This window comes from Zophobas morio, unplaced genomic scaffold (genome assembly GCF_036711695.1).
Source record: "Zophobas morio isolate AGI-343-1 ecotype UQ-CSIRO unplaced genomic scaffold, CSIRO_AGI_Zmor_V1 ptg000023l, whole genome shotgun sequence".
NCBI classification, from domain to species: domain Eukaryota; kingdom Metazoa; phylum Arthropoda; class Insecta; order Coleoptera; family Tenebrionidae; genus Zophobas; species Zophobas morio.
In genome coordinates, this window is record NW_026972128.1 from 6,364,971 (window position 1) to 6,392,326 (window position 27,356).

At 36.7% G+C, this 27,356-nt stretch overlaps 1 protein-coding gene across 3 annotated transcripts in view; it reads left to right on the forward strand.

The window, feature by feature from the left end:
• LOC135133931 (homeobox protein homothorax) overlaps positions 1–27,356 on the forward strand; it is a 173,875-nt gene that overhangs the window by 36,161 nt on the left and 110,358 nt on the right. For all 3 annotated transcript variants that reach the window (XM_064062492.1, XM_064062494.1, XM_064062493.1), the window contains one exon: positions 25,193–25,243. In XM_064062492.1, coding sequence (XP_063918562.1) covers positions 25,193–25,243 — 51 coding nt within the window. The remainder of the gene's footprint in view (positions 1–25,192; positions 25,244–27,356) is intronic.

Below are 27,356 nucleotides of genomic sequence, written 5' to 3' on the forward strand. Positions count from 1 at the left end.
TATTCATTCTTTAAATTCATTAATGGTGAGTTTGTGACCTCCACTTTTGAGAAATTTTTATTTATTAAAGTGTGGCACTTCAGATTTCAGTCGCTTTGTGTACAAATAGATGTCCAATGCATTTTTTTTTGGTACCATATCGTTGCAAACATTTGTGACTATATTAATATTCTGTAATCTTTTTTTTTGTAAGTGTATGTAAAGTTAGACAACCCGCAATACATCAAAAGTTGTCAATTATAGTTGTATTTTTTTAAGGTCGTGAAACATACTGTTTAATACTTGGAAAGTTCATAAATCAATGAAAAGTTTTACTTCGTTGTAATGTAATACACTGTGACCTTTATGCTGCAAGTAATGAACATGTAGAGAAGTAGGTACTCAATAAAAAAAATATTGATTGAAGGTACCGAAGAATCTCTTCAAACTGTTATCTGTGATATTGTACGACTTAAATTTCCCATTTCAGGATTTTGCAATAAAAATACATTTTCAGCCCAAAAAACAAATAAATTTGCTCCTGAATATCTCAAAATTGTGTAAAAGATTTTAGCAATCTCTCAGTTTTCTCGCAGAGTTATTTATTCAAGGAAGTCGGTGTTCGTTTCAAATTTAATTTGCCTTGTATCTGTTTCCAGATCAAGTTGGCGAAAAAAAATAACGACTTTTATAATTAATTCAATAGAGATACGAACAGGCCCGGACTCAACCAGCCCACGACGCAAAGAATTTTTGACTTTTTAGCTGCCAAAATGACGTTTTAGATTCATTGTCCTCATTGTTTGACGTTGCGTTAACTCCTAGAATTTCTGGTTTTAACTTCTCCATAACTCGACACAACAGTCGTTAAACCAGTTGACAATATCATTGTTGTTATGGGTGATTTTCGGTAATGTGGTAGTCATTAGGTTTGAGTAATGTCGGAACACAAGCGTGGGCTACAATTACGTGTTTTCTTCAATAAAAGAAATTACGGTTGATGACGAGGTGTGTACACGTTCTGGATTTCTGTTTCTTAAAATTCTTGTTGGCTTAATGCATTCAGGCCGTGATAAATAGACCCATCGGATATACGAGTGCAGATATAATACAACAACAATTTGTCTTGGACGAAATCATTGGCGTCCGTTAATTAAATGGGCTTTTTATTTAATTAATAACAAATTGGTCTAATAAAAGCGAACGCATAACAAATTCACATTTAATTAGTATGTTTAATGGGCTTAATTCATCAGAGCAAGTTACGTAATAGATCCGTTTTAATGTATCCGATTTAACATTTTTTATTGTCGCCTCGGTCATATCGTTTATTTTTTTGGTCGTCGTCTTCAGGTGAAAAATTTATACGGCACTCGAGAATAATTTACGACGTTCAACGGTCTTAAAAGGCCATAAAACTAAAACCTTGCTAATCTTGGTAGTTTTGAAAAATCTGTGTCTATACGTTTCGGTTCTGGTATTTTTAAGTTGGGACAGATGTGTTTCTGAGAAATCCTGGCTGCAGGAGGGTGGAGAGAGTGCAGTGAACCTTCAAAACGGCACACCAACCCCCGGCTGAATAGTGAAAAGAGTCTTTCTCAGGCAACCTTGAAATCTCCAACCACATGCCACTAGAAACTCGAGATTCGAATTCCTCGAGCTCTCGGCGTCGTTGTAGGCATGGTTGGAAACGTTTCGTTCGACAAAAACGAGCTCAATGTGGTATTAATGGAAAGAAATTAATATCGGCTTGGTGCACGAAAAAATGCCGGAATTTGATACGCGGCTCCGGCTTACCGACTTTTTTCCCGCCCGACCACTAGACCAATGCCAGAAACCGCATCCATCCTAAGAACCGAATTTCGGATCAATTAAAAGGCGTCTTTCTTGCGCTAATCCACCTTCGGCCCCTTTTCCATCCGGTGGAGGGATTTACATGCGATCCGATGGTTAACGATATCCTTTTTGAATGTAAATAGATGCAAAGCGTTTATTTGAAAGTAATCTAATCCTTCAACGCAGCATTCGTAAAACCGCTAATGGTTTCTATAAAGTTGTAATGGTGATTTTTATTGAGATGTTGGCGTTGACGAGAGCTCTAAAAGACATTTCGAAACGCACAAGTCGGACGAGGGACATAATCCGAGACACACTATTTATAACGACGCATCTGACATCCACACGGGGGTATAAATATTGGACTTAATCACATGAAGGAGCTGCCAAGAGATGCGTCACTCCAAACAACGAAATTTGCAAAACTGTCCTATAAATACAAGAAAAGCGCGGAAAAAGCTGGGGGATTGCATGTAGGGCACGTGACGCTAACTGCTCCCGGTAATTTGTGGCCACGGTTGTATTTAATAAATTAAACGTTAACTCTTCGTTTCCCCATTTTGTCAAATTGGCGATTTCGGAGCTGAAATAACAACACGGGTTGTCGTGGGTGCCAATCCAAATTTGCTTAGCCGTGGAAAGGAAAATTACAAACATTATTGATGATTTAATACTACCGATGTCAATTTAAAAATATTTTTACCGGAAAATGTGAAGAAGAAAACTGAAAATTTGATAATTCATTTAAATATACACTGTGTATTAGGGACAAAATTCTGCAAGCAAATTTATTTTTGCAATAAAATGAGACTATTCAAAATATTTTATCTCAGTAAGTACTGACTGAGAAAAGATCAGCTGATGGCCACTGTAATAGAAAATTATTCTCTTTCATCATATTTCTGTCAAGTTACACGTTTATATGATGAGGGTATTTACATTCACACTTCTGTTGTCCCTTGCTTTTTTTTGTTTTTTTTTTTATATAGGATTTCAGATGGAGATTGATATATTTCTAGAGAAATTAGAACTTTTTAGGAGAACTAATGACCCATTTAGTGTGACATATGATTTTAATACTATTTTTTGTTTCGATTTAACCGCGTTCCGAAATTTCCTTAAGGCTGGCGTCTGGTTCGGTTTAGCCCTATACTAAATACATTGAAAACATCGTCGCGGTTTCCGGAGTTGCATTTTAAAAATATGAGATATATCGCTTTAAAAAAATTATATTTCGAATTAACAAACTTCAGTCCAGGGGATCTCCATATTTATATTCATATCTAGTATGCAGTTTTTACAAAAAAAAATTATAAAGTTGAACAACTTTTACATCACATTTTAACCGGCACATTGATGCATTTTTTGACGAAGTGCTGAAGTTTTTTGCATTCTGAGATAGGAGGTCCCCTGGGGAAAAGTGTCAGCTTTCTTTTGATACCATTTATAATATTAAAAAATCCACGACTGAGGTAAATAACTCGCGAAAAGTCAAAATTTATTGAAACGAGAAATCGGCATTAAACGAGCTGTGATGCGGTAGCAGAATGCAGGTTTACTTAGATTCTGACTTGGTTGGAGGTTTCAGTATTTTAAAAATGCAATTCCGGAAACTACGACGATGTTTTCAATGTATTTAGTATTGGGCGAAACCGAACCAGACGCCACCCTTAAACAGTTCCTGTGACTATGACAGTTTTTCAGCCTGCCTGAATTGCGGTGCATTTCTAATCCGTGGCCGAACTGCGGTGCAAAATTTTCTTGTAACTAACATTTATTTAATACTCAAAATTCTGAATCAAGAACTTTATAAAAAATCCACCTATGATATGACACTAACAAATTTGTAGCTGACAATTTGACAAAATTTTACTCACAAAATTTCATTATTTCTATATTTCACAATTTTAGATTCTATGAACATCTGTGTAAAGCACATGTTTTTCAATATAAGGTTTTCGTTTTTAGGTAATACTTTCAGTTAATTTTTTGAAGTCTAAAAAGAATCGGTTTTCTTCAAGATTTAAATTTATAGCACTAAATCATGTTTCTATTTTTCTTCGAATTTAATCAATTGCCTTAAAAACAAGCCAGATTCTCCGAGAATGAGCCGCATCCCTCATATTTGAGCAAAATTTGTACCACATTTCGGATACGACCTAGTTTTTGACGTGACCAATATGGCGTCGGTATGGTTGTTATTGACGTTATTCACTTGTGTTTATATAAAGACGGCGATTAGTATAAATATATGTGGATGTACTATGACGTTTAGAATTGCCATAGTGACACTGAAAATGCCACAATGAAGTCAAAAACCCCATAGTGATATCAAAAACTATTTTACTGTACATCATTTTAATGCTTACGTTAAAAAATCCTTGTATTATGATGTTTAAAATTGCTATAGTGCCGCCAAAAACTGCCATAGTAACGTCAACAATTGCCATACTGTCCGCCATCTTGCTGATATCACAATCTGCCTTACAGATCATGAACCACCAGTACCCCGTACTACTACTTTTTAATTTGTTATCTCCAATTAAAACTCTAAAAGAAGTAAGGAAAACTCAGAGGTTATGTTTATTCAATTTTTGATAGAGCTGAATATTTTATTTAGTTGTATTAATTTCCATTTTAAATCGTTCAAAGATATCTTTTTATTTAGATGGCTAAATACCGAGAGAATAATAACAAACATGATCAAAGACAGGTATGGATTTTTCAAAAATCGATGACCGTCTTTGATTGTGCTTTTATTTATAATATTTCATCAAAGACAAGTTTGATCGTTGCATTTTGAATTCGAATATTCAAATTGACGGTAAATTGACGAGACGAAAATTCGATATCAAAGACAGATCCTCAGAAATTCATGGCTGCGTTTGATCGTGGTGTTTATTGCTCTCTCGCTAGTAATAGTGTTATTTTTATGATACTGATGTTTATTCGTCTATTCTTATTGTTTTGCAGTACCTGTTCCTAAGATAAAAATCAAAAGAAAATTAGCGTGTTATTTTGTTGGAAATATTTTATTCTAGTTGATGTTAAATTTTTTTATTTAACCTGCATGTAAAATGCCGTAACATGTATTATATTTTCGCAATTTGAAGAGGAACTAAAAAAAGAGTGATTTAAAGTGATTTTTTTCGAAAAATCGCTTGATTTAAACTTTCATTTATTTAAATTAAATTGTTCAAATCGAATCAATCCTTATCTTGACTGAACAACTAAAGCTGACTAAAATTATTCCTATTTTTAAAAAATGTGTTAGCAGAGTGACCAGTAACCATCGAGCAAAATATTTGAGTCAGTCATAAATAATAATAATCAATATACGAATATGTTAAAATATGTCAATGTTTAAAACTTTTCAAATTGGATATGGTTATGGACATTCATTTGCCTTTGAAGAAAAACAAAATTTCTAATGTTTTAATTTTATTTGGCGGTGACAGAGGATAATTTGCGCTTTTTAATAATATTAGTTCTTCCAACTCATCAGTTATTGCCGGAATACTCCAAGTCTCTTTTGGAGCCTTTTTATTTTTGGTTTATATTAATGATATTGCTAATTCGTCTCAAGGAAGGTTTCTTCTATTTGCAGATGATACTTTACCTCTGTTCACTGGGAAAAGCCTATATAAACTTAGGCAACTTGCTAATGAAGCGGAAACCATGGTCGGAAATTGGTTTACTGCAAAAAAATTATTACCAATAGTGACAAAACGCTGCATTTATTATTTGTTTTAAGTGAGAAGTTCATGTAAATTATAATCACAACAATTGGACTAAACAGATCTAGATAACATTGCTTTTTATTGAACAAAATTTTATACATAATTTGATTCCAAATTGAATTCAGTTTAAAACATGTGTTAAATAATATTTATTGTTTAGTATTCAGACGAGTGTAAATTTTAACACAGCAGAAGTAAGGGACGATATAAGCGGCCTTAAGTGCTTTCGAACCGCTTCATTTTTTTCCGTCGTTGGGTTGTATTTTCTGGTGGAGCGTAGCACCCCAAGGGCGAGACCAGGAACTGCCATAAATCACGGCAACAACCCTACACGTGGTTATTACGTGAGAAATCGTGGGCCACTAATTAAAAGTGCCATTAAAATGGCCAACAATGTGGTGGCCCTTGAGGGCACACAATCGGAGAAAAGAATTTGTGCGTATACCTGGACGGCCGATTAACTCTCGGATGACAGGCAAGGATTAGAAGCAGCAAAGTCATCGGGCAATTACCACAATGGGCACCACCTAGGTGGAGATTAACGGGCTTGGAGTTGCTCATTTCGACGGGCTCTCCGCGGGAGGCTGTGACGTCAGGATATTGAACGGCACTCGAGCACACCAAAAAATTACCAACAATAACAGCATGCCAGTTATCGGGTACGCATCTCCAACACAATGGAGAACAGGGGGGCCTCCGAGCCAACACAATGCCCCCCCTTGCACGTATCGGCACGACACTGAGCGTGTTCTCTATGCACAATAATGGATACCTGGCGTTTACGCTTCACCTAAGGCCTAAACGATTAAACTAACTGACAATTTTGGACATCTGCATAACAATCGCAGTCACCTGAAGGACCGCGACGCTATGGGACGCCCGGTTATGACTGCGCCACGAGGAAGTGGCCGATGGAATTTTTCACTTGGTGTAAGCGTTGCTGACGTCTCCGATTGGAGTTTGGATCGTTTAGCGTTTTATGGCCCAATAATTGAAAGATTATAACGCATTAATTATATATGTATCATTCGGGTAATGGGTAAAACGTCCTGGAACTAATCAGTTTTTATACGTGACTAATATTAATGGCTTCTGAGACACCACAACCGTGCGGTTGAAGAGTGTAACAGAGTAATAAACTGGAGCATAAAGATATCTTTTATCGAAATATGTAAATAGTTCGGGGAGGGCTACAAATAACCAATGCAAGCCGTAAATTTCGAAATGACCGAAAGGTGACAGAACGAGCAAAAGAAAGGGCTCCCTTTTTACCTGTGATTTACGACCCCGGCCCCTTGTAAATAAACACAAGTGATATTATTAAACCGAGGACTTAACATATCGACCGTTTTTACAAAGTACCAACGATTAGTTGCATATTTCTGTACCGCATTCTTTGGCGAGGTCTCGCGGTGGGAAACTGGCAAGCTTGCAAAAAATAAAAACACGCAGTATGTGTTTGTGTATAGACACCTACTTGCTCACAATGATGCAAAGGTGCAAAAGGCGCCTCTTTATCGTTGTAGTCGTTTTTCAGATGATGTCATTGCATGACGATGACATATCTCTACAAGGTAACGGTACCAAATCATTTACGGAATTTCTAATCAGGTGCTAATCCAAACTTATCCGATTTTCGCAATATCTTAATCCCGTTCACTTATCTACCACCTTATCGCCTATCCAAACAAATTAAAAACAAAAAAGGCTCTGATTTATCTACGAGTGCTTAAGGTCAAAAATTACGAACTCGGAGACGTGGAACTGTTGCGAAACAATTTTTCGCCAACCGTACTGATTAGCGAACTACACCTACGGCGTCCGTAAAGGGAATGCAATTATGAAAAAGCTACGAGATCTACTGGATGCACGTCGGCACCAAAGGAACTGTCATTAATTCGAACCACTCAAATTCAAATTATTAATGTGCGCACAATTGCCGCCAGGCCCTGTTCCATTGATTGTCCGCGTATGATAAATCATAATCTCGAGATTAACATTAACAACGAAAGTGTATCTAATTTGAAACCAAGAAGACGTCGTCTGTTTTAAAAGGCGTAGAAAGCCATGACCACAAAACGAAAAACACTATAGTTGAAGATAATTGTATATAACTTGTTGAGGTAACTTCGAAGGAACGATCAGCGTATATGCAAGTGTAGCTTTGTAACAACTTTGATGTTTGAACGTGCTTGTGGTTAGTCTTCCGGATGAAAAATTTTAATACTGTATTATTTTCACACAATGCGCGAAAATAATTACGACGGACGCTTTCACAGCCGTGTGCAAAGCCTTATGAGCATGAAAAATAAACCGCGGGCAAGATCGATCAAGTTTATGAAAAATAAATAGAAGATTAATTTTGAACATCAATGGGTAACACTTGCAAATGCAATCAAACTATCAGTGGAACAGTTTGTAATAATTGTTGATTAAACCAAACGGCTTTTATGCAAACGTGTTGTTCGAAATAAAATGCATATTTTGAATGGTTGAAGTAGCAGCTGGAGCATTCCAGCCACATTTTATTCCGGTGAAATATTAGTCTAGTTTTAAGATCAAAAGTAACCACACACGCGCCAAAACCGCCCCGTTAACAATTCACACACAATTAGTTTTTTGCCTTCGTCCCAATTATATTATCGACATGTGACATTTGGTGCGTTTGGTGGTACGGTTTCCGGTTTTTAATAAGCCAAACACCTCATGGTCCTAATCAGCTGTACTACCTGGCCTATCTAATAATGCCGATGAACAATGCTTAATTGTCATTCAGTAAAGTTTTGCAGTGCACAAAGCACACGAGTTGGGTGGCAATTTGATACTGTTGGTCGCTTTTCAATGGGGAACAATATAAACTCGAATTACCTGCACCGGACACAATTAAAAAGTACAAATTAATTTGCGTCCAGCGAACACTTGCTGATTGTCATGAGTGTCGCAGGCAGCCTCCACAATACTTCTCTGTTCTTAAATTGCCCATTAATTGCCAACATTCCTCCAAAAAAATAGATCCCACTACCCCCTATTTCCGCATTGCTGCGGTCAGCCAAGCAAGAACACATGAACACGTTTTCTTTGAAGAATCTGAATTCGTTAGTCGTGATGGCATAGTCAACACGCATCGTTTTGTCTTCTCATTAGTCGAAGCGTGTTTTTAATAGGAATGCAAATAGGCGTCATTATCAGCGTGTTCGTCCACTTCGAAGCGCGAAAATTAAGGATTCGCATGCATTTTTTTTTAAGTGTCATTTGCTTCAAAATTAGCGTATACAACATCGCGCAGTTTATTTTACTTAATATCGGCGAAGAATATAAACCACCTTCGTTTTGTTTAATTCATGACTAAAAAAATAAACGGAGCTTTTCAAAACATCGCGGAAAGTCGGGGCGAAGGTGTTTCACGCCAAGCTGAAAAGAATGTTCGTGTTCACTTATTTTTACCATGTTTGTGGAAAAATAAACAAGCACGGGGACGAGATGGTTCGTTTTGTGGAATGTTTTACTTCCGAAAGGGTTATCATGGCTTACGCGGTAGTTTTTAACATTTTCACTTGAAAAAGTCCTGCGGTATGTAAACCAGTTGCTTGGTTTCCAGAAAAAATGATTCTTTGAGTTTGAAATCTCTGCATTTGTTAGGTGACCGCTATGATAATGACAATAATGACACCAAGATATTCAAGGATCATTAACCAAACAACTTGCCAATCAAGACGCGTATTTTATCTAATTACATGGTCATTAAGATAAAATATGAATGCACGAATATCGAAGTCATTTTTTTCTTGTCAAAATGCCACTTTTTTACTGATCCGTTTTCCTAGTACCTAATTACGTTATCACTCTTACCTTTTTTCAATTTGAAAAGTGACACTATGCGTGTTCAAAAAAATCTTTTGTCGATAAGACAAACAAAATGCAAATGATAACCAACAAAATTTTATAAATTCTGGACAAGACATTTTCTTTAAGCCCTTCGAATGATTTTCTAACTCGACTAGCGCCTCATAAAAACTTGATTCAAACTTGATTCTTGGGTGCCGTTTCGCACCATAGTAACTACACGAATGTTGGTGACAATTCATTCTTTAAGTGGATAAATGCAATGACAATTTGTGACACCTAAAAATATACCACCGAATAAATGAATCTAGTTCCGAAGATTAACAACTAAGCAGACTTTGACATGGCGAAAATTAAACAAAGGCCACTGATCTGTTTTTGCAAACTCGCTTTTTAGGGTATTGATAATTCGAAAAGGAACTACTTCGACCCGATTCACTGAATCCATCCTCCGCTCGAGTAAACAGATTTTAGGGTTTGTTAATATAACATCCATTGTGATTTAGAACGTTTCCACATTTTTCTCATTATTCGTTAAAATTCCAAGCTGTTATTTTTGTGTCGCGACGATAAAAATGTTTTACGTTTTCACTTTTGTGTGTAAAATTTAATTTTTGTTTAAAAAACATGGATCGTTACCAAGAATAACAAAGACGAAATGTTTGTATTTTTATTTCTATAAAATATAAAGTGTCTGCCAAAGTATTTTAGATATCTTAAGCATTCTGATGCATGAAAAACTAACAGACAGTTTCTAAAAAAAATCGCATAAATATGGGTCACCACTATAATTTTGTAGTGTAAACCAATTATTAAATGATAATGGAGAAATTGAACACCTGCTGCCCAGATACCCGTAATAGAAATTACGTCGACTTTAAAGGAAGTGCAGACTATCATGTAGACCTTAGCATTATTAATAGCAATTAGTAACGACTGCATAAATACTGAAATTGTGTGGGCCATTTTTTCGAAAACGTAATTTATTTCTGCGCCGGTACCAAGGAACCCTCAGCACTCTATGGAATACAAATAACGTTATGAATTAGACGGGTATCTAAATTGCAAAATTAAGTCCAAGACTAGTTTACTACACCAGTTTTTAATTTATAATTGAAGCTTGTACAAAAACCGGTATACCTATATTGTCGGAATAACGTACCGCTTCCATTGACTATAACCAACATGTGGACAGATAAGTGTCACAGTCAAGCTTGTGGCCAATGTGCTTATTTACCAACAGTCCCGTATCGATAATTAGCAACAAGGCATCGATCGTCTACATTTCTTCAGTTTACCACTTTTTCCATAACTCTCATTAATATTCCAAGCCCCCTCCACCGTCTTGCCAACACAATCACACAACAATTCCAACTGTTTGGACACGTTCTCCATGTGTCCATCTTTGTTGTCTGTCGCTGCTACTAATTTACTGGCCCGACTAATTAAAAGGTGACGATTAACGACAACAAGAAGTGATTGGCATGCCAGTTTAAACGTGTGAGCTATTCGACCTCGCGCTACGGCGGCAGTAACGGCAGCATTTTACTTTTCTCCTCTCTCGTTTGGTCGAACAATGGTCTTGTTCCCATACATGGTTAAGACGGGATGCGTTCCACGATAGCCATCAAACAGGCGTCAGAATGATGCTGTCCAAGGCATCGAAGACGACGCCGCAATCATCCGGCGTAATCGACAGGCAATGATGTTAGCAATATTTAAATTGATGTTGGTGGAAAAACGCGGTCGGCACCAGGTCCTTTTTTCACAGCACTATTCGTACTGTTTTCACGCGTCGTTAAGTACTGCTATCTATTAATTAAGGGCGACGGTTTCTGCACAGTCATTTGCGCTTTTTAGGGCAGTACGGGATGTTTTGACTTTGGCAAGAAATGCAGGCTGTGAAGAATAAGCGGATGGGTTATCTACGTGAGGAGGTCATTGCGGTCTTTAGCAGGTTAATTTGAATCTTAATTACTGTGTTGTTGTTTTCTGAGACGAGATGTTGTTGTTGCAGCAATGATAAAGCGCATTCGGGAGGGTCTGAATCACCTGGCGTACCGTTAAAAGTGGAATTTTATTTTACGAATAGATACTTATATTAAATCCGAGTTTGTTGATTATTACACTGTTTACTGAAACGTTCAAGATGGTTTTAGCAATGATATTTTATTTGTGCAATGACTGCTAAGGAAATACGATGTCATGGGGGCTAAAATTAATGAGGGTACAAAACCCTGAAATAATAGATACAATCATTGCACTCTTACTTTCTCTTACTTTTCAAATAATGTGAAAAATCGGGTCTTTACAATAAACAAACACATGAACTTTGAGGAACATGTTACTAGTAAATGTGGTGTGCTATGACAAGTTAAAATATATGTTATATATCTTATTCTTAGTAAAGTAGAGTCTGCCCAATACAGAAAATTGACTTCGTTCCTTTCAGCAAACAATCGGAAAGTTCAGGACTGCAAATGATCATCAATGCAAGGAAGGTCAATGTTCACTATTTCATAAACTCTACTATAACATCCATTTTTGCACCGTTGTTTACTATCTTTATTTCTTTTCTTTTTTTACTAAATAAACGGGACAACACTCACAAAATTGTAATATAATAATACACTGGAAAAAAACTAAAGACATTTCAACAAAGATACCTAGCACCAATTTAGAAAACAAAACAAAAGCAACATAATGATCACTTATATTATACCTAACTAAGAAGAGAACAATTATAAAATAATGACTATAATTAAATAAAGTAATACAAGATAAAAAAGTGTTCTAACATCAAGACAAATAATATGGTGTTCAGTTTGCGTTTGAAACTATACTTGTTATTACGAAATAAATTTAGGTTATAAGTGTCGACAAGAAGGAAACAAATGTCTGAAAATTTTGGATAATATTCTAAAGATTACATATTATAGTAGCCTGCATAGATATTGTAGCCGTCCATAGAGTCGAAATTTGCGAATAAAAATAAAATAAAACCGGCTCAAACGGAGCCGACGACGGCTTGCAAATTCTGTCACTACGGCACGCGTCGTATCACACAGGGGCGTATTTAAGACCGATTGCACAAAATCTTAGGGTCACTGTAATCTTACTATTTTCTATCTACGACAAACGATTTGTCACACAGCTACGAAACCCACGATCTAGAGAAAGATGGAAGTGTGAAAATGTATTTCAACAAATGTAATAACCGTTTGGTGCAACGCAATTGGTTCAAGCAAACTAAAATATGACAGGAAACAAACAGTCCACGTGGACTAGTTTATACCCGCGTTTGCTGCTAAGATGACCAGGTTTTTCGCTCCACCTACCTCCGCAATGATGAATATACCATACTACAACTTGTTTACAGTGAACAGAGCTTCGTTTTTATTGACGAGATTGAGCTAAGAAATGAAACAGATTATATCATAACGGAAAAGATGACATTTAATATTAAATACGTCTCTGTGCAACGTGTGCCAGAGTGATGTCAGAATTTGCAAGCCACCGTCGGCTCCGTTTGAACCGGTTTTATTTTATTTTTATTCGCAAATTTCGACTCTATGGACGGCTACAATATCTATGCAGGCTACTATAACAGAATTTTGATAGTCTCAACAGAAAAACTTTGACGATGTCTTTACATTAGACCTAACAAGCTATTAGCTGTATTAAAAATACGGTTATATTAATTAATGACAGCATGAATCGAGAATAGCACCCAAATTCTTAATTTCACTAACATCAGGAACCAAAACAGACTTACCCAGATGACAATTAAAGTTAACTTTCATTGAGATGATAAGAAAAGAAATAACAGCTTTTATTAACATTTAAGGGTATAATATATTTCTGATGATTCATTCGAATAAAATGTTCAGATCATATTGCAACTCCAACGCATCAATTAAGGATCTAACAATTTTAAACAGTTTCAAGTCATCAGCTAATGGCAAAGATTTTGAAAAACGAAATCGAAAGATTAAATAATTAATAAATAATAGGAACAAAATAGGTCCACAATGCAACCTTTGGGGGACTCCAGACGATACAGATGGAGGTGGGAGATGATAAGTGAGAATTAATTCTTACTAATTGTGATCTATCAACTAAAAATGAAGCCAATCAATTAACAGTGCCAAGAGCAAATCCCATGTTACTTAATTTTTATATTAAAATTTTATGGTTCACTTTGTCGAATGCCTTCGAAAAATTCGCATAAACAGCGTCTACTTGTAATCTTTGAGCAAAGACTTCATTAAGGTTGGATGAATATTTTAGCAAATTCGTTAAAGCAAATCTGATTTTAATAAATCCATGTTGTTTATCAGCAATGGTATTAGAACTGTAATTTTTTGGATACAATACAATCCAAAATTTTTGGCAATGAAGATTGAATGCTCTCCTCCCCTATAATTATCAATCTTTTTTCGGTCACCGGATTTGAAAATTGGTATGATATACCTAACTACTTTTCCAAATAAGGGAAAAACACCTTGGAAAAATGCTTTAAATAATAATAAGTATTAAAAAGGTTGGGTAATCGTTTATTTAATATTAGTTTAATTAGTAATATTAATTTATTAATATAAGAGTCCCAAAGTCTATTACTGACAGCTTAGCACTGAGATCTTAAATCTTTACAAGATGGGTAGTCCCCAAAATTAACAGATTTTTTAAAACGACAATGATAAGTTTTTTTCATTCTGCACAATTCAATTAAATCCTTATTAATCATTAATTGAGGTTATAACGAACAATTATATCCTACAGTTTTTTTTAGAAATAAATACATCCATTTCCCTATAGAGAAAAAAAAAAGGTGTAACCTTTCTATTCAAATTAAAAAATTAGATCAGAGAGCGAAAAATTCCAATTATGTAATATATCGGCAGTGGTTGCAAATTTCTATAGATATTTCCATTTATCTATTTCAATAAATGTTTTAAAATGGATTTTTGCAAACAACCTTTTCAATGTAGATTCTTTTTCAGTTATTAGAACAACAACGGCAAAATTCCCCAGATTCCCTTTTAATCTTGATTTTTACAAAGTTGAGGGAACGGACAATCACTTTGGTTTCTTACTGCATCCGTTCAACTAACCATTGAGATGATTTTTTGTGCAGATAAAAACACTTCTTACTTATAATTTCAGGGTTGTATTTGCGTCAGTCTGGGTATTTTTTGAGCTCCCTTGTGTGTTGATTTTGTGGTTGTCGAAGAGTTTTGTTTTTTGGTGGTGAGTGGTGGTTGGTCGAGAGCGAGTCTAGTGGCCAATAGGGCGTATATCCGCTACATGTTGGTAACGGATGTATTTCGAAAATCCCCCGTTTTCCGATAGTGCTCACCCTTCCACCATTACATTTCCATAATGGCACGCGAAAGGGAAATCTTATGGATTTCAGAATTGCTCCCTGAACAAATTCCAGACGACCAAACATCAAATCAGATTTTTATCGTTATTTGAATACACGAGAGATTTGTTTTAAAAAATATCGTTGATAGTCATTGTTGGCAGTTGATTACGTCGTAATTGGTGCATAAGAAGTGATCAACGATAAAATTAAATAAAACAATACTGTCAGTAGAGTTAGTTACGTGTTTTATTGCAGCGAGATTTTAACGACAATAGCGGATTATACCGTTTACAACATAATTCCACGTTATTTAAAGTGGGATAAATAGGAACTGTTATTGCCACCGTGCGTCGCACTTATCTGCATAAATACCGAAGTATAGTGCAGATTTTTCTATTCGGTCCGATTACGATCATCTTCCAGGGAACAACAACAACAAGTTTCCCCGATTTATAACCCCGTCGAATTCGCAGCTTCGCTAACGACATTTCTTAATCTTCGTTGTACCGCTGGTAGAATGATCGCCCTGAAAATGTTGGCACGTTAACTGGGTATAAATTAATGCTAGCAAATATGCAGAGTGCCGGAGCGACAGAAAGCTCGCGCACATGTGGTTTTAATTTGCCATCGAAAACACCCACACTCCACGCCCGCTCCAACCCCGAAAAAACAACTTTTACCCGAATTCCACTGTAAATAATTGATTTAATTAGTCTGTGGGAGCAGAACCGTACCGGGACGAATCACACAAAATTTCCTCAGACACAATGGCGAGCTTCTTTCTTCGGCCGAGGCAACGCAAACATGCGAGGCGCACAAAGACGATCCAGTTTAGTCTTCGGGCTCACAACAAAAGGAGTTTGCCTGCATTCTATTCATTCCGGCTCACCTGTGTACCTGCATCCACATCCTGTGCTCTGTGCCGGATAGAATAGGGCCTTGTTGCCAGCTCCGGCGTTGCCCTTTCTTCCAACAACGCCGCCGATTAAAAAATAATTAACAACACGGAGGAAAATTCCTACAGCGCCTGTTTTTTCCCTTTTGTTCGTTTTGACGTTGATTGACCCACATATCACCGTTGACGTCAAGCTCGCGTCTGCATCTTGCAATCACCTACAGATCTAAATTGTGACGTTGTTCATAGACGGCGATCTGCTAACGAGCGGGAAATATTTAATTGTAGGTTATCACTAATCAACAATTGTGTTCTTGAAATGATCGCTGCACTTTTTGCGCTCGTCCACGACGGCTAACTGCCTCCAGTTCGAATGGAAATAAGAAGCTGCACAAGCCATAAATTTAATTGGTATATCATTTAATGCCGTCAGTCTTAAATATACAGTTTACTGTAATAGGATAATTGCAGTTCTTGCTTACCGATCTCCTTGTCATTGCCGTTACTCGGAGGAATTCCAGTATTGTACGTCCATTAGCATACTGATCATACATACGCTGCGCAAATTTTTCAACCAACAAGAAAATGTACGAAAAAAAGCGGTATTTTAAAAAACGCGTTTGATGGTATTGCGCCACACGAAAAGTGAATCTTTAGAGTGGGCATGGCCTGATTTGAATTTGCTTTTTTGCTTCCGTGCAGACGAGTTTATTAACACTTATTACAAATTTAATTACGGCGTTAATTAATAAAGCGCTGCGAATTCAATCATGCCATGAGGAAACGCGAGCATGATTTTTCGTTTCAGCGAAAAATTGGATATATCATGAGCTGGTGGAATTAATTCAATTTGGTAGTCCATTAAATTTGGCGTTTATTTTGTTCGATTAAAATTCAAGTCGGCTGTTGAGATGAGCGCTTGTTTGTGTATAAATAGCTTCTACACCAATTAGTTTTATCGAGTGGACTTAATGAGGAGAACGTATTTATAATTCTTTGGCGATTCGTATGGGCAAGGAAGAACAATTTGCCATTTCACGTCCATAAAACCCTCGGTTCTAATTATAGACCTATAATGACATCTGTCAAGTGAATTGCCGCCTTTAACAGCTAAACTGTTAACGGCGTGTAGTTAGACAACTGTGTCGATAAGTAAACATCTTTTAAAAATAACCGGAGGAACTTGCATGTGTCTGCTTTTATAGGAATTCCATCAAAAATCGGCAGCCAGGTCTTAAAAGGCCATTAGTACGGTTTTAAATGAAAACAATTGACATGAGTTGCCGGTCGTAAAAATAGCAAGTTCGGCTCTTGTCGAGGAGGACGACTCTCCGAACCATAAATATATCTCGTGTAGTTATTTACAGACGGGGCATAAATTATTTTACAAGCCCACTATAAATTATTGCCGCATTGTAAACGGCAGGTGATTCTGACCGAAGGGCAGTCGACTTGGTATACTATTGCTTGGTTCGCTACGGGGAACCCAACAAGAGACTTGAAAATTGCCTCAGCACCACCCTTTCCGTCCGACAGCCTTTTCTTTCTCTCTCTTCTGACCCACCCGTCGTCCGCACAAAAGACACTTTTGTTACCAAAAATGCAAGGACACGTTTTTTGCCCACGCTTCTGGGCCACAAAACCGATGTCGAAACATTGTTGCTTTGGGTGGTTGATGAAATTTCAAAGGTGAGGTGACTTTTATGGGTCCTGTCACTGCTACGCCCGAAATTTAACATCAAAAAATGAAGTGTGTGTATGTAATGTTAGAAGGAGCTGATAGTCCATGGAGATTATTAAATCGTAAAAATGTATCACATTGTTTTGATGAATAATTCACTCCAACACAATAAATCATTTCAATAGCGAAGAAAGTGTGACTTTAAATGGATAACCGTTTTGAGAAGCAGCGTTAAATTTAAACCTCACTATGTGTTTATAATCCCCAGTATTGTACGACTCTGATTTTCAATACGTTTTAACTCGACAAATCACAATCTGTTGACAGATTATGATTGATGTTGGATTTATATTTTTAATCTTGTTACTTCATTATTGTAAGTACGCGTTGTTTACAGTAAGAATAACGCCCAGTCACTATCTTCGATATCTTTGGATTTTTGCAAACATCAGTTCGCCAGTAGCGAGAAAATAAACATCATCCTCTTGTGAAATTTTTGGAACTTGTGCGGGCACGTCTTCAGACCCCTCCCGAATTTATCGATAAAAGATTACATGATTGTTAAATTAGTACCGTGATAAAATTACAAAAACTACCGATGCTTCAGATAACGTAAAGTTTGTAAAATTGCTAAATTATATGTTCACCTTCTCTCCGCGGACTGACCTTTGAAAATTTCGTTGAGCCATTGCTTGTCTGTCTGGCACTCGTTCCTTTATAATTGTTATGTGGAACCCCCCTGGGGACGAGGTTGGGAAGAGCGTGAGGGTCTTCTGGTGGTAGCCCGAGGGCACGACTGTGAAGTGAGCAGCAGCAGCCTTCACACAATGGGTCGCCGCCACGCACCACTGAGTTTCTAATGCAAAAATCACGAACTGTACCGTACCATATGTCGCAATGCATGTGACCCTCCATTCTCTCTTTAAACAGATGAAAACGATGCTGTAAGGCCAACTAGAAACTGTCTCTTTAACGATGCTGTTTGTGTCGTTTAATTAAATTAATTGTTTCAGTGCGGGCTGTGGACCCGAACGGCGTCGTTATTCTAATTTAATCTCTGTTTTCGTAATTGCGGACTGATTTTCAACGGACTACGTGGAAAAATACGCCTACAAGGTCCTGACACAGGAGCAAGCCACCCCGCAAACACACTTCAATTTTATAATTAGATATTGTGGTCACTGGGGTGTTCATGTGTGAGGTTAGATTATATGAAAGTCAGAAATTGAGTGATTTGGTCAATTGACTATGTTAAAACCCTTGGATGATACATGATACTACCAAAAATATATTACTTTTACTTAAACATCAATAAACCAAGAAACAAATTTGAAATAGAATGTAAAGTAGAAATTTTGCATAGTTTCCCGGCCGGTCCGGCCTATAGACGTCGTAATACTACACTAGTCAGCCATAGAAACTATTGAATAATGAATAAATTCTTAAATAGAAAATTTTAGTTAGCTTGAAAATACTGTCATCGATTTGTCCGTGTGTATTGAAAACCAAACTTCTGCATTTAAAAATATTAAAAAAAAAAAAACACTAAAATGGCACCATTAACAGAAACTGAACGAATAGAAATCTTGATTATGGTAGGCTATGGCGACAGACGTCGAAGCAGTACTGACGTAGCATCACTTTTTAATGAAACTCATTCCAATCGATAACAAGTCTCTGGTAATGTTAGAAATCGTCAAAGAACCGGAAGACCAAAAAATGTTACAAATGAAGATGTAACTGAAAATCCAAAAACTTCAGTGCAGCAATTATCATTAAACCACAATCAGAATACCTCCACCTTTTGCAACAAAGTATTATTGCTTGACTTAGACAAAGATTTCCCCACTATGAAAATTGGGAATTACCTGTAGAATTCATCGGTTTCAACAAGATGGAACACCACCTCACTTGGGACGTCAAGTACGGCATTACTTGAATGAAACTTTTCCTGGAAGGTGGATATAACGAAGGGGAGCAGTTGAGTGGCCAGCTAGGTCACCTGATTTAACCCCACTTGACTTTTTTCTGTGGGATTATGTAAAAAATCGAGTTTATGTTAATAGACCACAAAGCATGGAACAACTCCAAGAAGGAATCTTAAATGTGATTGCTCCTATTCCTCCTAGTATTCTAACAGATTCATTTGAAAACTTTGTGTAAGGTAATTACATTACCAGAAAGTAAATCGAGGACATTCTGAACATTTGCTGTAATAACAATTTTTCAAAAAGCTTTCATAACAATGTATTCACCATTTACAATCATTAAATCGGAGTATTGTTATTTCTAGAATATTTTGTAAATTATTTGGAAACAGTATTTAAATCAATATGTTACTCTGGCACCTTTATTTCAGTTTCTGTTACAATGATTGCGTGCTAGTATAATTTTCACAATTTTTATTTTGACAATTTATTTTATCATGTTGGAAAAAATAAAATAATGCGTGCGTTATATTTCTGAATTCAGAAAAAAATTCGCTATTTAAAAACGGAACACTTTACTACTAGAGCTATTAAAAAAAAAACAGGTTAGGCCTGCATCTCAAAAACAAAGTATAAAATTTGAAAAAATTGCAGAAAATAAAACTAGAGTATTCCTAAGGACAGTTCAAATTTCAAAAAGATTCAACACCGTTCTCGCGATATTCAACTGCTTCTCTGCTTTTTAACCACCCTACATAACTGTGTAACTGTTCATGACACTTCAAAATTATCTTATGCAGCTTTTGTGATAACAACTCACTGAAACTGAAATGTAAAATTTCAAAATTTTGACACCAGGGGCCTCTGTCGTCTGAAATGTCGAGTAACAACTCATCTGCCAGACTGAAACCGATGTACTTTTTAATATTTTTAAAAATTAACCTCCACCGTTAATTGCAACTATCTGGTCCTGAAAAACAAATTCGTTTTCTGTTGAAAAAGATCTTTTGGATTATAGATTTGAAAAACCTTTGTGAAAAAAGTAGTTTTTTTCGACCTCTAATAAACACGTTGGTTGAGCTGGTGAAACACCCTGTGTGTGTCGTCAGCCGGTCGAGATCTTGGCAGTATTCATAGCGGCTAAATGTGAACGACAATTCTGTTTCGGAGTGATTTACAGTAATTGAGCAGGTAATGTGAGTTGGGGCGTCGTAGGTTAACTAATGGGCGAAAGAGAAAAATGGCTTGTTCTTGATGATGTACCCGTGTGAGTGAGGTTGCTGACTTTTCGTGAGTTGTGGTGTAATGGCAGCCGGCCCGGGGTGGGTTCATCTGCCACAAGGGCCTAATTACACACGCGAATGTTAAACTGTTAGCTAGCCGGCCGTCGGACGGTTACATCCTCGTCTCGCCCTTCCAGAGGCATCTGCACCGCATCTGTAATCTAATCCTGTTGAGCTAGTACTTATCGGACCCCGAAAAACCACATGTCGATTTTGTGCCCAGCACACACTGCCTAATCCTCGCCTGTGCGCTGCAACGGACCATTTGTATTCGTCGCGAAATCCGTTTTGGAAAAGCTAACTTTTGTATCAGATAGCATTATTTATATCGCCTCCATTTGTCAGCGAGTGTTAATAAGGGGCTATTAATGACAGCGAAACATCTGATGTGAATTTCGCCGGATTATCGTCGCTTTTATCATTCTTTTCGTTCAGGGGTTATCAGCACCATTCGTTGTCTCAACTCTCCTATGATGCAATTCGTTCCCATGGTACCGTTTAGGAGCATGGGCGTCGATATTGCTTGAATCCTTGGAGTTTTATCGTTTCGAGGTTTCTTGGAGCTTGTAAAGCTCGTAATCGGAATATAAAAGACTTATTGACGACCTGTTTGTGTTTGCTCGTTTTACGGTACTCTCTGCTGCGTATCATCAAGGAAACGTTTACCAATGAAATTTATATTCATTGCAATCCATTTAAATCGGCATTTGCTACAACTCCGCTAATTGAAAATTGCATAAAAACGCACAGGCATCCGTTATGTTTGCGTTACATGACTCGACGTTGCTGCTTCTAGAAGCTCATTATTTATCAGCTGCTTTACATATTTATTTAACAACGCTTTCGCCTTCGATTCGCTAAAAATCGGCGTTAATTAACGGCCTGCAAAATTGAATACTTTCGCCAATAACTCAAATCTTCGGCTTGAACGTGGGTAAAGTGAGGGAGCTTGATCGAAAAGCATCGATAAAGGTGGACCTGATGGTAAGATGTAATTAGACGGAGGTCGCACCGCCCCTCGTCCACGTGCCCTAACCGCTTTTTATCCAGTTTTTATTATAATTATAGCTATTTTCTTGGCGGAGTCGAGACCGCTCGTTGTGTCAGAAAAGGTGTTACAGCTAGGCTATGCAGGCGGCCATGACGACAACTTAATAACCAAAAGGACCCATGTAATTTCAGTTGTCATCCAGATTATACCCATTTGCGCCCATCTGACGGAACGCCCGCTAAACGTTGCAATGTGCCCGATAACTACACCCCAATCACGGCGTTCTCTTCGTCCGGATGACAACCTCCATTACCGGAAAGTTCGATTTAATATAGGAGCTTCGTACTTGCTGTTAAAACAAGTGCGGGTATCCTGTATGGCGATTTTCACATGACCCGTTGGATTTGTGGTGGCCTCATCAACATACAGGTTTTACTCTTTTTGCGATTATCTCCAGTTTGACACGGATTCCATTTTAGCGGGAAATAATTGAATTACGTGGAAAACGTATGATAATGAATTTTAATTAAACGGGGAGTCACCCGTTCTGGTCGCTAGACCTTTTTTGATTACACAGCTTTCTTAGTAAAAATGCGAACTTGTCGTTAAATGGTTCTTGAATAACTAACCCTAAGGGCTTTTCAATGACGTTACAGAAACTGAGGAATCCTGGTTGCCTATGCAAAAATTTGGACTAGTGCAGTCTCTCAGATTTTGTAAGTAGCAAAATTTTTGTACTATGGTTACCGTTAAAGCTTTACCGGTGAACACCTTGATTAAAGTTGATTTAGAAAAATATTGTACTCTGTCAAACCGCAAAAATAATCTAAAAAGGGTTGGACAACTACTGCCCCTCAAGTCAAATTTTGGTTTTGGCGTTACCATAATGTAAAGTGAAAAACGTCCCCGATTTGAAAACATAAAAACAAACCGACTGTGACAAATTTTAGGCTACTGACTGAAATTGTTGAGTTGTAGATACAACCCAAAATACAGGTACTAACAGGTACTCAGTACTGATTTTTTTAATTTGTAGCACGGAATTATTGTGAACAGTGAAACATACTAAAATTACTATTATTTCTATAAAATGCGGAAACGAGACATCAAATTTTGATGGACGTGAAAATTTTTCGGAAAACTAACCTTCAATTCACTAATGACTATGATTGTAGGAGACTTTTCTCTATTTTGTTGTATTTTCTGTTTTCTTTTTATTAACGCCCATGATAGTATCTACTATTGCCATAGTGCGTATCTAAAATTTATCTTATCTTAACTAAAATGGCAGAGATGAGGGACTTAGAAACCCATTGTCACAGCTACTGTTGAGTTTTCATTTTGTATTTTAGAATTATTTAATTTTACTTAATTTTTTCCATTACCTTGGTTGAATTTATTATGCTGTCAATAATTTTGGACTAATTTGTTGATCATTGCAGGTTTTAGAAAGTATATGCAAATTTTTACAGTTATCAGTTTTTATAATATCGTTCCAGGATAGTTATGTCTTCAGAGAAAATATTTGTACCAGAAGTGTGAATATTTATTCTGAAAAAATTTTCAGGTTTTGTATTTTTGTATTCATTACAGTTATTGTGCTAGTAAATTCTCGCTTTTACTGGCAATAATGTAATGCAAAATGTTACCAATAAATTTGTTCATAAAAAAATACACAAGAATGTAGAAAATATTTTTTATTGGTTGTTTTTCAGTTTGGGAACTTCTAGGAAAATTAATGAAATTTCAAACTAAATTCGACACATAAATATTTTTTTATTTTTTTTTATTGGGTTCCACTATCCGACGGTCGAAGGCCTGAGCTTTCTGGAAAACTTGACTTTATTTTGATTTGTAATCCACACAATTACGCTTAATACCACAATTTCTGTCCATATCTTCACTTTGATGAGCTGCCGCTATGCATATATTTTTTTAAATTCTGCTGACGTGTTGTTTGCAAATACAATACAAACAGGTTAAGTTGTATCTCAAGTGTTGGTTTTCCGCAGTTGTCATGTGAAGATAAACGAAAGCTTCAATGTTCTGTTAATATTTTCAAGTCCCACCACCTGTTGATTCGTGTTGAAGAATTATCTCTATTGACTGGCAGCATCAAAAACAGTATCATATTTGATTTAATGCTGACGAAACGATTAAATTTTCTTATATGTAAAACTTAGTGTACTCCGATAGTACACTCTCGAATAGTGTTCTGGTGCAATCTCAAAATCAAATTTGAGCGGTCTAGTCAAGGAAATGTAGTAGCTAGACCGCTTAATTTTGGTCAAATTAAGAAGTTGTCAATTATTATGATATAACCCCAGTTTTCATTTCAATATTTTAAATGCGTTTTGCTGGTGTCATTAGTTTCATACTATATTGGTTTTTACAAATTTCGTTAAAATTAGTTGGTCATTTGGCTGCCATAATTTTGATAAAAAATGGGCCTGTTTCTGGATGTAATAGTTTCATAACATTTCATTAAATTGGGGAGCTGTGTGTGGTATTAACGTATATATTGCTATAATGGTATTAAACATGTATTAAAGTCATTCTGATGGAGTTGATGGAATTGGTTCTGTTACTGAAATTAGTGTTTATTGGAATTATTTTCAAATTATTCGAAACTGAAATTTCTTCAGTCGTTAGTTTATACCATATTATACATTAGGCTACATTAATTTTTTCAAAAACCAATAAAGGTCATTTATATTACTAGATTGACTTTTTTTTTAACAGATCAGAAATGGAAGTTTTATGGAAGAATCCTGTGAATTTCAGTGGAATATTTTTTTCACCTATTGACTTTATTTATCTCCAATGTTCAAAATTTGAAAAATTTGAATTCTCATTAGTTATTATTATCTACAGTTCAATCTGATGACCGTGGCAAGTAAAAAATCTACAATTTTAACCGTATGATTCTCGTACTCGTTCGTGTGCTTTAAATTACAGCTTTTTATTTTCAAAGTTTATAAATCCTTTGATCGTTTTTCTAATTAACTTAAAAATACGTTATAATAAAGGTAACACTTTTCTGAAAGCTATATATTTTGTGTCAAAGCCTACTTTGTGCACGTTGTGCAGTAAAAAAAGACTTTGCCAAGTTTACGTTTTTTTTTCTGTATAGTAGGCACCGAAAATTATCATAATGACAGTGATTTTGCTCATTCAATTATGTTACAATCAAAGATATTTTTTAAACAGTACATCGTGTGATTTTTAAATGCAACTTGCGAAAGTGTGCTATTGTTCGCTATATATTTAATAACATATGAAGAAACGCCGCAGATGCCAGTCTTAATCAGACAACTACGTTAATTATAGAGTATTCTGCTATCTTTCTTCTAATATTACAAATGAGTACTTTGTATAATTAGCATATCTTAATTAATGACAACAAAAATTCCGTTGTATGTGTAGTGGAAACTAAAGCACCTTGTCTAGGATGCTAGTATTCAAAATGTTCCTAAAAAACCTGTCCGAAACTTTTATAGACCCATTTGTATGTGTTAGAGTGGCCGTTTTCTAATGTAAAAAGAGCTATTCATGGAGTGCCAAAAAGTGGCAAAAAGCGTCTACTGCAATATAACGTGTTGGTTTCGGTTTTTTATGGTTCGAAACTAATTGGATTTTCTTTTGCAGATCCGACAAGAAAAGCCCTATTACATAGCAGATCCCGAGGTAGATTCATTAGTAAGTATCCAATTGCTTTCGTGTGCTCAGTTGAGTTGTAACATGCATATCTAATCGAGGCTCCATTATTTGCTGATAAAAAAGTAGGCATGCAATGTACCCGATTTATGGTTTCGGTAATTCGAGCCAACTGTAAAATTAATTTACAACATATAACACAAGAGAATTTCGAGAGGTTTTAAAGTGGGCTTTAGTGTGTGTGTGTTTTGTGTGTTGGTATGGTTGCATGCCCACCCCCGATATTCGAGTCGATGTTATTTATATTTACATCAGATATCGAGCAACATTTCCATCCGAGCTGACTGTTTATGGTACAAGGACACGTGACGATCTGAACCAGTCGCTTTTTTACCTCTCTAGAATAGTGAGCCAAGACCGTTGTTGGATCGGACGGCCTAAAAGGAAGAAAAAAACGACCAGGACAGACCATCCACGAAATATAAACGTTTCTTTGTTGAGACTTTGACGAATTCGTTTATTTAACTTAACGTCTCTTCTACGGACGGTTCGCGGGACATGCATTTTTCTGCGGTTGGCAACGTCTGTAGTAGCTTGTTAGTGATTTTAATTGTCCGTAGGTGTGCGGAGGTGAAGAAGGGCTACCGGAGGACGGTTGTGTGATTTATGGCGGTTCCCTCGAGAATAACTAGGCGCACTTTAAATTATTTTTAATGCGAGAAGGGTTGCACCACTGGCCGTAATTAAATTCAGTTAGTAACGATATTAGTCGATGTAATGCGGGGTAGAATTACAACGTCATAAGATTACCAGCCGCCCCTTGTTTACACCCGAATATGAGCGATTACCGTCTGTAGTTAACGGTGAGTTATGTTGGTAGTAACGATGGCGGCGCGCGGGAACTTTGAATTTATTGACTGTAAATCAACGTTATTGACGAATTAGCTCTCTCGCACGTATTTATTATAAAGGAAATAGCACCGCCGACAACACGCCATTAAATTATCCTGCAAAATACATGAATTTAAAATGGATCAATTACTCTTTTCCCATTGGCCGAGTCGCACCGGTTTATTAAACAAAATCGGCTTGCAATTATGTTTCTGGTAACAGCGACGCTTGATTAAGAAAGAAAATGCCACGTAGGCGATGAGAACGAATGCAATTTGCACCTTGATGTAGATTTCAACGCTATGGGAATGCGGAGTTTGTTTATGAAGAGTCCAACCACGTGATGTTTTTAACGAGTGTTTGGTGTTAATGTTCCGTTTAAGAGCGTATTGTTGTGCATCCAGTGGAGTGTGCGATAACGTTCCATGGAGCCAAGTACCACACGCAACAAATCTAATTTTTAACAGGTCGAAACAGCCGTCAGCTACGGGGTTACGGCGAACGTTTATTTGACCTATGGCCCGCTACGCCATCGTGCGGGTGGTCCGCGAAATCGCCCAGTACCTGAAACCTTAACATCTGTGAAATTGTCACGGGGAAGAACCGAACCGCCGGCCAATTCACTCCTGCGTTACGACCAGGACCGGATCTAAGATTTATGGACCCTTACGCAACACCCTGATTCCACTCCTCTTTCCACACGTCTTGCTAAATTTTTTTTTGAGACTCGCTGATTTCGTGGCTGCGATAAAGGTATCAATTTTCAGAAGTACCAAGTGACGATAACCACAACCTTGCAGAGTTCCAAGAATTTCAGGCAATTGATGAGCCGTTCCTAGGAATCGATTAAATAAATCGGTTCATATTTTATTTTTATATATACATACATAAGTACAAGGGTCGCTGCATCAATCAAGATTTTTTTTATTAAACGACGTCATCTGATTGTCGGAGGACATTAGGAAATAAATTTAATTAATAATTCATAATTATGTTATTTAACAACATCCGAGATGACGTGATCCACTGCATCGAGGGCATGAGTAGGCAAATTTTGGATGGCGTTCTACCATCGTCATGATTGACGTCAGAAGCGACGTAAGATACACGTTCCCAATGGTTTGCAAAGATATAGCAAGGCGGATTAAAATATAATGAAAATCTCTGGCCAAAAATCTTTCAGAAAATTAAGAAAACTAGTGGAATTCCATTTATACACTCCTCAACTCTCCTTGACATGCTAGAATAGGGTAACCTATTCATC